This window comes from Mustela nivalis, assembly GCF_964662115.1.
Source record: "Mustela nivalis genome assembly, chromosome: 6".
NCBI classification, from domain to species: Eukaryota; Metazoa; Chordata; class Mammalia; order Carnivora; family Mustelidae; genus Mustela; species Mustela nivalis.
The window spans coordinates 102,145,310-102,158,004 of NC_139025.1; the positions used below are offsets into that span (position 1 = coordinate 102,145,310).

At 40.1% G+C, this 12,695-nt stretch overlaps 1 protein-coding gene across 3 annotated transcripts in view; it reads right to left on the reverse strand.

Annotated features, from left to right (window-relative positions):
- ZNF609 (zinc finger protein 609) overlaps positions 1–12,695 on the reverse strand; it is a 200,852-nt gene that overhangs the window by 55,392 nt on the left and 132,765 nt on the right. For all 3 annotated transcript variants that reach the window (XM_082737170.1, XM_082737169.1, XM_082737171.1), the window contains exon 2: positions 9,055–9,280. In XM_082737170.1, the coding sequence (XP_082593296.1) occupies positions 9,055–9,280 (226 nt within the window). The remainder of the gene's footprint in view (positions 1–9,054; positions 9,281–12,695) is intronic.

The following is a 12,695-nucleotide window of genomic DNA, read 5'->3' on the forward strand; positions in this document are numbered from 1 at the left end:
AGTTCTTCAGAATATAACCTCAAACCACTTCCTTTGAAAATACCTAAGGTTCTATCTCTGATTTTTGAAACTTCCAAAGATTGGTGGTAGAAGACACAAGAAAGAAAGGAAGGAAAGGAAGGAAAAGGAGAAAAGAAGGAAGAGGAGGGGAGTGGGAGAAAAGGGGAGGGGAGGAAAGGAAGAAGGTAGAAGAAAGGGAGAAAAGAAGGAAGGAAAGAAGGGAGGGAGGGTGGAGAGAAGTACAAAAGGATTACAAAATCCCTCATTATTTTTATTCAATATATACCAAATGATGGGGCGCCTGGGTGGCTCAGTGGGTTAAGCCGCTGCCTTTGGCTCAGGTCATGATCTCAGGGTGCTGGGATCGAGTCCCGCATCGGGCTCTCTGCTTGGCAGGGAGCCTGCTTCCCCCTCTCTCTCTCTGCCTGCCTCTCTGCCTACTTGTGATCGCTCTCTGTCAAATAAATAAATAAAATCTTAAAAAATATATATAGATACACACACACACACACACACACACCCCAAATGAACCCAAGAGAAGTTATCAAGAAATTAGATTTTTACGTACATACCTGAAATACAAAAGCACAAGGCACAAACAATTTTATTAATCAAATATTTACTGGTTATTTTACTTTTTGTGAAAAGACCGAACTAGTTCTTGGGGGAAATAAAATGATATATATAATGCAATTCCTGACTTCAGCTATCTTATAGTCTAATAAAGGAGAAAAAGCACACAGGAATCTCAGGTGGAAATTAATAAGGACTGTTTATGTTTATGTTACTGTGCTCCTAAAAGGGCAGGAGAAAGACAGTGGAATGGAAAAAAATGTTTCAAGTAATGGCTGAAGACTCTAAAAATTTGAAAAAAGAAAATTACAGATTCAAGAAGTTAAGTAAGTAAACCCCCAAACAGGATAAACACAAAAGAAATCCACATCAGACACATCACACATCATAATCAAAATGAAAAACTCTGAAAGCAAATAGAGGAAAGTGATGCATTACTTACAGGGGAAAAATAACTTAAGTGACTGTGTATTTCTTAGAAACAATGGAAGCTATACAAAGAAATAGAGCAATTTTAAATTATAAGAAGAAACGTAAACCTAGATGTCTATATCCAGAAAAAAATATCTTTTTTTAAAAAAGATTTTATTTATTCATTTGACAGAGATCACAAGTAGGCAGAAAGGCAGGTGGGGTCAGGGCGGGGTGAGGCGGGGAAAGCAGGCTCCCTGCTGAGGAGAGGGCCTGATACAGGGCAGGATCTCAGGACCCAGAGATCATGACCTGAGCTGAAGGCAGAGGCTTTAACCCACTGAGCCACACAGGTGCCCCCAGAAAAAATGTTTTTTAGAATTAAGGTGAAATAAAGACATTCTTAGAGAATTAATAGCCAATTAACCTGCTCCAAAAGAATTAGATTCTTTAGACAAAAGGAAAATAATAGACAACTGGAACACCAGGAATGAAGAAAGAGCCACAGAAATGTTAAGTATACGGGTAAATATAATAAACCATTCTCTTGAGTCTTTAAAGTATATAACACACAACTGAAAGGGAAAAATTTTTAAAGACTGTCTGATGGGGTTCTCAATGTATTAGATGTAATACATAAGACCAGGAGTTTAAAAACTTTTTAGTAAAAGATCAGACAGTGAGATTTTTGACTTTGCAGGCCATATGATCTGCCACTCTAGTGCATAGTAGCTGAAAATAGATGAAGTGTGCCTAGGTTCCAATTAAACTTTATGTATGGACAATGAAATCTGGATTTCATATAAACTTCAGATCTCATTCTTATTTTGATTTTACCTGTTCTGGCAATGAGCATAAGACAATTACAACATAAAGAAAAGAAGGTAAAGGATCTTAAATAGTGGTAAAATTTCTACATTCCACTTGAGGTGGCAAAAAAAATTCCAATTTTAAGTAGATTGTGGAAAGTTGAACACACATATTGTAATCCCCAGAGTAACTACTAAAAAGCTATTAAAAAAAAAAGTTGAAGAATAGAGGTGCCTGGGTGGCTCAGTGGGTTAAGTGTCTGACTTAGTCTCAGCTCAGGTCTTGATTTCAGGGTTGTGAGTTCAAGGCCAACCCTGGCCTCCATGCTGGGTGTGGAGCCTACTTTAAAAAAAAAAAAAAAAAAGGTAAAGAAGTAAGAGTCAGAAATAACTCTAGGGAGGTCTGAGCCTAGTAAACAGTTAGGATGGTAATACAGGTAATGAAAGTAGATATAATAAAGAGAAATAGAGAAGAGGGAAAGAGAAGCAAAATTTCAGGAGAAAGAATATTCTTTTTTAGACATTCTGAATGTAAGAAATCAGCTTCTGGTGATATGTGAAATGGGATTAGGCAAAAGGTCAAGTCTAGAGATAACGATATGGGGACTGTTCATACAAGGGAGACAGCTGAAGCCATGAATATAAAAGACTGCACTTATTAAAAGGAAGCTACTGAACCAATGACTTCTGGTGGGAGTTATGACATATGAAGGTTATGCAAAGAAGAACGGCAGAGAAGGCTGCTTCCCATGTCTTTTTTTTTTTTTTTTTTTTTTTTTTTTAGATTTTATTTATTTATTTGACAGAGAGAAACCACAAGTAGACGGAGAGGCAGGCAGAGAGAGAGAGAGGAAAGCAGGCTCCCTGATGAGCAGAGAGCCCGGTGCGGGACTCGATCCCAGGACTCTGAGATCATGATCTGAGCCAAAGGCAGCGGCTCAACCCACTGAGCCACCCAGGCGCCCTGCTTCCCATGTCTTAATATGACTCTATTTTGTGTGGGTAAATAATGTATCCAGTTAAAACACAGTATTTCCTTGTCTCCTTTGCAGAAGGGGTAGCCAATGAGATGTAGGCCTAAGTCTTAGATCTGGCTTCTGGAAAAATTTGTTAAAGGTAAACAGATTAGGTGGGAAGCCAAAGCTACTTTACTCTTCTTCATATTCTTTCTTTTTAAAAATCTTAAAAATAAGATTTTACTTATTTATTTGACAGAGAGATCTCACAAGTAGGCAGAGAGGCAGGCCACAAGAGAAGGGGAAGCAGAATCCCCGCTGAGCAGAGAGCCCCATGCGTAGCTTGATCCCAGGACCCAGAGATCATGACCTGAGCCAAAGAGGCTTAACCCACTGAACCACCCAGGCGCCCCTCTTCTCCTTCATTTTCAAGCCTGGAAAGTAAATGTGATGTCTAGTGTTACATTAGCAATTTTGCAATGAAGAAGTAACTTTAAGGAGCCTAGAACACTGATTACATTTGAAGTCATCATACTGGTCTTGGACTGCCTACCTTCAGAATTTTCTTCTATTAAATCACTATTACTTCATCTTCCATTCCTTGTAGCCAAATCCCATTCTTAAGTCAATGTTTCCTCAACTTTCTCCACTATGGAATACACAGGATGTGAAAAAAATATATTGTGGATAAGGTTCCTTGTCTGGGGGAAAGGGGTGGGACACAAGTTACCACAGGCCCTCCCTAAAGGCCAACAGAACAGAATTGATCAATATTTCAGCATCCTAAAAGCCTTCCTGGAATTTCTGACTTAATAAATACAAGGAGGAAGAGGGACTGACACAAAATAAAGAGAATAACCAGTCAAAAAAAGAAATGAGATTTTTTTATTAAAATTTTTTATTTTTTTATAAACATATAATGTATTTTTATCCCCAGGGGTACAGGTCTGTGAATCACCAGGTTTACACACTTCACAGCACTCACCATAGCGCATACCCTCCCCAATGTCCATAATCCCAACCCCCTCTCTCGGACCCCCCTCCCTCCAACAACCCTCAGTTTGTTTTGTGAGATTAAGAGTCACTTATGGTTTGTCTCCCTCTGATCCCAAGAAATGAGATTTTTGAGAGGTAGGATAAAGACGAGAGGAGAGTTTCAAGAATAGAGAAACAGTAGAGCTTCTAAAAGTCTAGGGTGGGGTGCCTGGGTGGCTCAGTGGGTTAAGCCTCTGCCTTCGGCTCAGGTCATGATCTCAGGGTCCTGGGATCGAGTCCCGCATCGGGCTCTCTGCTCGGCAGGGAGCCTGCTTCCTCCTCCTCCTCTCTCTCTGCCAACTTGTGATCTCTCTCTGTCAAATAAATAAATAAAGTCTTAAAAAAAAAATAAAAGTCTAGGGTGGACTGAGAAAGACCTTGGGAAAACAGATGATCATTGGTACAAGATGATTTCAGTCAAATGGTGGCAGAAGAAATCTGATGGCAAGATGATATACGATACTGAGTAGGTGAAAAGAGACCGTTAAGAGCAATAGCAAGTACTGAAGAAAAGGAGAGAAATTCAAAAGGGTAGCAAAGATGAGGAAAAAACTTTCACTCTAAGTAACTGTTGCAGGGGGAGTTTAAATAGAAGGGGAAATAATGAAGACAAAGAAAAGTAGATAAAATTCATGGTATAAAGTCTTAAAGAATCTTCAAAATAAGGAGAAAAAAGAAATAATAGGACATAAAAATGCATTTTTATAAAGAAGAGGGAAGTGGGAGGGGTTAGTTAGGCGAGTGTCTTTGATTCTAGTTGCTTAAGAGCACGAAGAGAGAATGAACTGTGCTAATGAATCTAGAATGAGGTAAGTATTGGGAAAGGTGAATGCAACAGGATTGCTAAAGCAGTACTGTGCTAAAGGTGAATGAAGGGATTGCTAAGCAGTACTGCGAGCTCAGCTTCTACCACCTAGCAAATGCCTGCACCAAAAGCAACTGGGTTTTGTGAATTCTTCCACTTGTCAGACTAGGATCAGGAGTTGAAAAATGTGAGCGATCTTCTGAATGGGAGACTGGCAAGGCGAGTAGTTTCCTTTTTTTCTGAGAAAACAACTCTATATGACAAGTGTACAGTGAAATTTCATCATTGATATTAATATTTTAAGATGCCATAGTCAACTAGTATACGGCTCTCCTATTCTTCACTCTGGTGCTCTTTCCACTATACCACAAATTCTTCCAGAAAGCACATTTGATAAAGTAATGCTACACTTAGTGTGGCTGCTTAGAAAGGAAAACCTACAGCATCTCTTGGAATTCTTGCCTTTAAGTCAGCCTTGCCTTTCTTAAAAACATTATAGAAGCCAGGAAGCAATTTTGCCTCAGTAAAAGAACATGGTCTGCCTTAAGGATTATTATACACTGTTCTAGGACCCTGGGTTAAAGTAAGCCTTGTGAACTAGGAATGGATTGGGAACCTGTTATTTCGATTATTTTTTAAAAGCAGGCTCCATGACCAGCGTAGAGCCCATTGTGGGGTTTGAACTCACAATCCTGAGATCAAGACCTAAGCTGAGACCAAGAGTTAGACTCTTAACCAAATGAGCCACCCAGGCACCCCTGTTATTCTGATTTGAAGTAAGGTGGGACAAAATGAAATCAGATGGAATTAGACCTCCGCGTAAGTGCTAAGTCTCAAAAAAGTCAAAGAAAACATTCAAGTTACACCTGGGTCTTAGTTGATCGTCCTAGTCAAGGACGATCTTTGCAGTACTGGCTGAATTATCAACAGCCTAAAAAGAGATGGAATCTGCAGGAATTTAAAAATGTCTCCAAGGCAAGTTTTGCATTGAGAGATAGGGAAGAAAGAAGCAATACTGCAGGACAGGTAGGCAAAGAAACCAGGAAGAACTGAGCTCCTGACCCCTACACCTGTTCTCAGCAAGGTAGCTCAGTTCTACAAGGACCTCATGATCCTCCATTTCCCTCAGAGGCCAAGCATTCACAGCTTCTCTCTAAGCTCTAAGGATTTTTCTATTTGAAGATAGTAGTTTGCTGGGAAAAGAGACAGACAGAAGTACAAAGAGTCAGGTGGCAGACAAAAATCCTAGAAGGCTGAAGGATTTTTTTTTTCTAAAGTATCTGTATATAGTTCTTATTATTAACTTGAGGACTGACTCAGTATACCGTATCTTACAGATCTGCAGAGAATGATCTTTGCAGGAAATCTCTGTCACTTGAAGATGAAAAGGAATGTAAACCAACTCTGATCCCAGTTCAGACCTTTGCCAACTGATGGTTCAGGTGAAGGCCCTATGGGAGGGCCAGAAAGCAGAGTATAGTATCTAATTGCAGAACAGTTCTCTTTCCCTTGTGATGAATGAAAAAGAAAGAGGAGAGGTACTAAGCTATGAAACACAATGTAGTAAATGGGAGAAAATATGGTATTAAAAGTAGGAGAACTAAAAATCTTACAGATATAAATAGGTGAGAGTGATCTCACTACCTGGTGACAGCAGTAATTATTCTGAGTTTCAGAGAAGGTTTAGAATTTTATAAAGTATTTGATATGGTTTCTAAGTTCAGATAATTATTATAATATCCATTAAATACATGTTAACATAGATCTAGAAATGACAATAACTAGATGTAAGCATTCACTCACTCAAATATTTTTGAGGGCCTACTATAGAGGCCAAGAGTTAAGTATTAGATATTCGGTGATAAGCAAAACAGAGTCCCTGAGCTCACAGAATTCTAAAACAGTGTTAGAGGGGCACCTGGGTGGCTCAGTGGGTTAAAGCCTCTGCCTTTGGCTCAGGTCATGATCCCAGGGTCCTGAGATCGAGCCCCACATCCAGCTCTCTCCTCAGCAGGGAGGCTGCTCCCTCCCCTGCCCCCAGCCCCAGCCTCTCTGCTCTGAGGAAAGCCTGCTTCCTCCTCTCTCTCTGCCTGCCTCTCTGCCTACTTGTGATCTCTGTCTGTCAAATAAATAAATAAAATCTTAAAAAAAGAAAAGAAGTGGAAGAGATAGATATTACTGGAAAACAGAATTATATAAAATTACAAAATCTGATAACTACTGTGAAATAAGATGTAGGGTGCATGCAAAATATGTAACAGGGGAACTTGGTAATAAGCTGCCAGGTATAACCACAGAGCTTTTCAGATGAAATAATTAAAAATTTTTTTGTGTGTGTGTGCTAACATTGCCTTGGCAGGAAGGGAGAACAGGAATCCTGGGATTAAAAAAAAAAAAGTAACCACTGTTCTCAGGAGACTGAAAGGTTTAGCTTCACTTTCCTGCAAAGTTTTCATCAGGTTCACACATATGAAAAACATCTTGCCCTTGGAGAAAAGTCACCATCATAAAGATGGATAGAATAAACAGGCAGGGAATTTATGTCTTCTATTTTCAATATATTGAGGTAACAGACCCCGAAGGTTGCTTGGTGTCACGGAGCTAAGGTCTGGACATGTTTGTCATTCCAACAGACATTGTGGCTGTTTAGACATTTGGCCATAGGCAGATGACATTTTTAAAACAAGAGATATAGCCACTTGTGATTTCCAGATTGTATACTGAATACACACATTGAGAGTCAACCTCTAGAATCAACTTCTGTCTCCATTGTCCCTGCATCAGTTTTTAACACAATAGGTTTTTTTTTTTTTTTTGGCATTATGGTTTTAGGCACACAATAAAACCTCATCAGCAATGTTATTCTGAAAGCTGAAACTTTACTATATTGCTGTTTAACAATGAGAAAGCCAAAAACACAGAATTTTTTTTTTTTTAAAGATTTTATTTATTTATTTGACAGAGATCACAAGCAGGCAGAGAGGAGAAAGCAAACTCCCCATGGGGCAGAGAGCCCGATGTGGGGCTCGATCCCAGGACTCTGGGATCATGACCTGAGCTGAAGGCAGAGGCTTTAACCCACTGAGCCACCCAGGTGCCCCCAAAATACAGAATTCTTTTTTTTTTTTTAATTTTTTTTTTAAAGATTTTATCTATTTATCAGAGAGAGAGGGAGAGAGAGCGAGCACAGGCAGACAGAATGGCAGGCAGAGGCAGAGGGAGAAGCAGGCTCCCCGCTGAGCAAGGAGCCCGATGTGGGACCCGATCCCAGGACGCTGGGATCATGACCTGAGCTGAAGGCAGCTAGCTGCCTAACCAACTGAGCCACCCAGGAGTCCCCCAAAATACAGAATTCTTAACCTATATCACCTCAATGCCTACTGCATGGTAGACTTTAAATAAATACTGAATCACAACAAAACATTCAGAGGAACAGACTTTGATTAGAATGACCACAATGAAATGCCTGAATTTCCATGGGCAAACTGACAAGATAGCTTATGATAATTAGAGATAATGAGCTGCGCTCCTCTGGGCCTCTAAACTCCAGAGTGGGGATGCTTTGAAAGTCTGGTTACTAATGCCAAGACCTGATGGGACCCTGAGGCCCAGCCTCCATAAACCACACATACTTTAACAAGAACTTGGATTCTTTATAAAAACAATATATGTGCTGAAATCAAAAGATACCAAGGGGTCAGAAATACTTGGTTAACTCCCTTTATACCTCTAAATTTTAGGTTTATGAACTTCCAAAATAGAAGAAATTCTGTTCTCAGGGGCAAATGGAACATACAAGTCTGGATGGTAGCCTCAGGCAGAAGCACCCAACAGTGAGCCAATTGCTTAGTGGATGCCTGAAAACAAGACCATGTAAACATCTCCCTGTTGCCTAGGCCTATAAAATCAGTACTAAGTGACAGATGCATGAAGTGGCGTGGGTGGCTGGGCAATGAGGCAACCAGTGGGAAGGAGCTGGCTGCACCTCCAGGTGTTAAAAAAGGCCAGAGTTGCATATTCAATGAGCCAACACTAAGTCAATTTAAGAGTGAATGTTTTCCATTTCCTTGACTCCCACAGCTGTCCTTTCATTACTTTATTCTCCTCAAGCCCGACCCAATAAAGTTCATTTACCTTCAAATTCTCCCATATAAAATGATACAGAGGAGTATGGAGAGTATAGACCCTGTTTAAATTACCTGGCTAACACTTATCAAATGACTGCTTAAATACAAGGGCCGATACTGTTGATTGATATGAAGGGTAGATAATTAATTTTAAAAACTGGCAAACTCTAGAAACTGGACGATCTTACTAAGAAGTTTGCTGCAATCATCTGTTTAGGTATCATAAGCAGACTATGGCACTTGAGACTCCTAATAAATATTTGGTGTTATTTACACGATAAGCCCGTGTTGGCAGAAGCAGGTTGAGAAGGGATGGGAAAGTCCCACATAGCACTTACCATCTTCTGTTTCCTGCCACACGATGCCCTCGAGGTTGACACTTGTCCCAGGTTCACAGGGGCCCAGGCACTCAGGCTCTGTAGCCAGAGCCACATCACATGTGTTGACCCCAACTGATCGGGTACGAACCATGATCTGCTCACAGGGGGATGAGATGTCATTACTGACCACTGGTACCAAAAGGTGCAGTGGCAGCACCGCTGGTGTAGAGACAGGAGACTCCATCTGTGAGGGAAGAAAAGTAGTAGCTGAGTTGCAGAGAAAACATTTAGAGGAAATACCTTCTCTATATTTAATCTAGTCCTACATTCTTTCCTGCCAGCGTGGAAGGCTCTAAATATAAGATTTTGGTCCTTCCTTTCAAGTTCCAGCTTGTGATACCACTACAAATCTAGTTGTTTATATGAGTGCACCCTGTGGTAGGAGAAGCTGTATTTCTTATTAATGATCTTCCTCATAAACTGTGCTTAGCTAAAAGTGTACTAAAAAAATCCTGTCTCATTTAAAAACCTCTAGTGATAAAGAACCAGGTCCAGATTTCAACAGTATTTAGAGCACATAGATTGATGAGAAAGAAAAGACTTCTGAGGCATGTTCTACTGCCACCACTGTGTTTCCCACCAATCTATCATTTGACAAATAATACATTAATCTGGTACAAAATCCAAGAATATGGGAAGAAATAAAGAAGGGGAGAAAATATCCAGAGCCTTGAAATGTCACTTCAAGAAGACTAGAGCTTTAACATCTTTAACTAGAAGAACATCTACTTAAAAGTTATAGGAGGGCTAGGAGCAACCCGATGGGGGTTTCTAACCCTTAGAGATTACAACAGTGACTGGTTAATAAGAATGGCATTTTGGAGCATGAATCCAACATCAAATTAACTTTAAGGAACAGCAGGTGCTATTACTATCCAGAAGCCAATTCATGGCAGTCTGCAGATGAAGTTGATTATGCACACACAGACAGAAATAGGTGAACACAAGAACCAGCAACCTACCTCTAAAACTAGAACCTCTCACAAGAATGCAATCACTTAGAAACCAAAAATTCAACATATCCAGAATTAAAAGTTGTAATGAAGAAGATAATAATCCCTTAACTCTTTAAATCCTAGCATTTATCAGACTCAGGAAAATACTCTTGAGTCTACAGTGCCCAGATCCTAACTGAACAGTGTCCTGCACATGCGAAAGCACTCAGTTCACACACTGACTGATCTTCCCTGAAGATTAAGTATGATACCATTCAAAAGACCTAGAAAATGAGAGTCAAGGGTTGTGATTTTCTTCACCTTGTGAAAGACTTTTTAAAAAAGATTTATTTATTTTGAGAGAGAGCAAGCACAAATGAGCGGGGGCGGTACAGAGGGAAAAATTCTCAAGTAGATTCCCTGCCAAGCCCAGAGAGTACATGGGGCTCTGATGTAGGACTCCATCTCACAACCCCAAGAGCATGACCTAAGCAGAAACCAAGAATCAGACACTCAACTGACTGAGACACCCAGTGCCCCACAAAAGATTTTTTAGTGCAGTTTGAATATACTCCTTCAATGGACCTACATTTAGAGAGCCGCATATGCATTCATAATCCAAGCTGCTGGACAGTTCTGCAACAGAACTCTGGTTTTACTGAATGTCCACTGCTGAACCTATATTCTACCTTCCTTTCTTAACACACACATTCACATATTCACACACACACACACACACACACACACACACACACACTCACACACACCCCTTCCTGGCCTAAGATACTACTCTAGAAGCTGAGATCTGGGTATAGCCTCTACTGCAGTCAGCTCTCACTTCTTGGGTTAGAAGTCACTGCTATTTGTGAATCATCATTGAGTCCACTGAATGCTAGAACACAGATTCTGATGAATTCTGGTCCCTGAAAGGCTGCCAAAACATTATCATTATCTGCTTGTTGTCATGCACCCACCTTCCCCCTGATGCCCAACCCCATACTTCCCTAACTCCACCTCTTTCATAAAAAGAAAAGAAAGTCAAAGCCCGTATAATGAATTTTCTGCATTATGGTCAAAGCCAAAAGATATCTTTGCTTTCTTTGGATGTGCCAGATTCCCGAAAGACCTGTAAAATTTCTATGCACAGATTTGAAGGTGAAAACACAGAAAAAGTAAGCTCAAGTCTCTGCTACCCCTGTATATGGCTGGAATTTGGGTCTAACCATCAAGCCCTTTCAGGAATGCTTCAAGAAGGTAGCTCATAATACTTTGGATCTCCAGAATTACAACAGAGTACACAGATCATCTTTACTCTTGGCTTCACCTCTGTTTTTCTATTTTTTTCTCCTGCAGAAGAACTGAGACAAAAACAATTTCACAATCAGTATGTACATTTCCTTTGCCTAAGAGGTTGTTGTCTTTTCTATACCATTCTTCTACTATCAGGAGAAATTCCGGCAATGTCCTCTTTCTTGGACACAGATTAGATTGAATCTTTTAAGTCACTCCTCTGAATTTTCTGACTGCCTTGTTTGAGCATGTCCTGTTGCTAATCTGTTCCACTGCTGAGGCAGCAATCCAAAACACAGAAGGAGGTAAGTCCCCAGGGAGTCACCTACAAACTTGTGCCCACACATGCATGTGTGCGCACGCACACACACACACTCTCTCTCTCTCAGCCATCAAGGGCAGCTGTTTTCTAGAAATGGCTTCATTTCCTGGTAGATCATTCACTGCCTCTGGGAGACCAATGAGAAGGTACTAAAAATGTAAATAAAGCCAAGCCCCTAGTTCTATACTGACAGATCCAAAAAACATCTAAGATTTAAGTAGGAAACACCCTTGTTGCATTCAGTTTGCCAAGTTAAACCCTGCTACAGAATACATGCAGAGAAGGAACTTAGCAGAAATAATCAGTTAGAAAAACAAAATGTATTATACAAAGAGCCAATTAACATGTATATGCACCAAACTACTCTTAACTGATCAGCAGTAGTAAGTAGAATTCAGGATTCTGTTTGTGTGAGGATGACTTCATTTAGTCAGTTAATTAAAAGAGATTTTGGTTGGGGGGAGAAATAAAGAAATCCACCTATTGGTTTGGAACTCTTCAGTTCCCTACTTTGCAACAGAAATCGGAGGAGAAGTCACGGAGCAGCACAATAATGTTTAATTACAGCTCTAGCTCTGCTAATTACCATTTGGTCACATCTATAATCTACATTAAGCCACAGTGCATAATAAGCAGCTCTGTGATATTCATCTAATAACCTAGGTGGCTTCATGGGATTTCATAGTCTACTATTCACTGGAACAAACACAATTTCATTTACCGCTCTCCAGGAGAGGATAAAAAATCAGAAGAGGACTTATTTTGCCACCTTTCCCATATACCTAGGACACAAGAGAAGGAATCATCAGGAGACTGGAGCCAGCAGGGAAAATTGAGTAACAGGAACATAAAAAGTTAAGGTCATTAAATACCTTAATAGCCATAAAAACAATAAAACTCAGGCCAATTCTTGGTCTCTAAAATGCCAGAGTGCCACAGGGGGGCTCCCAGGACTCACTGAATGGGGAGATTAACAACAAAACAAAAGAAAAACCTAAAAAGAGACAAGAGAATTTAAAGATGGAAATATCTTAAATTTCCCCAGTGCGTGT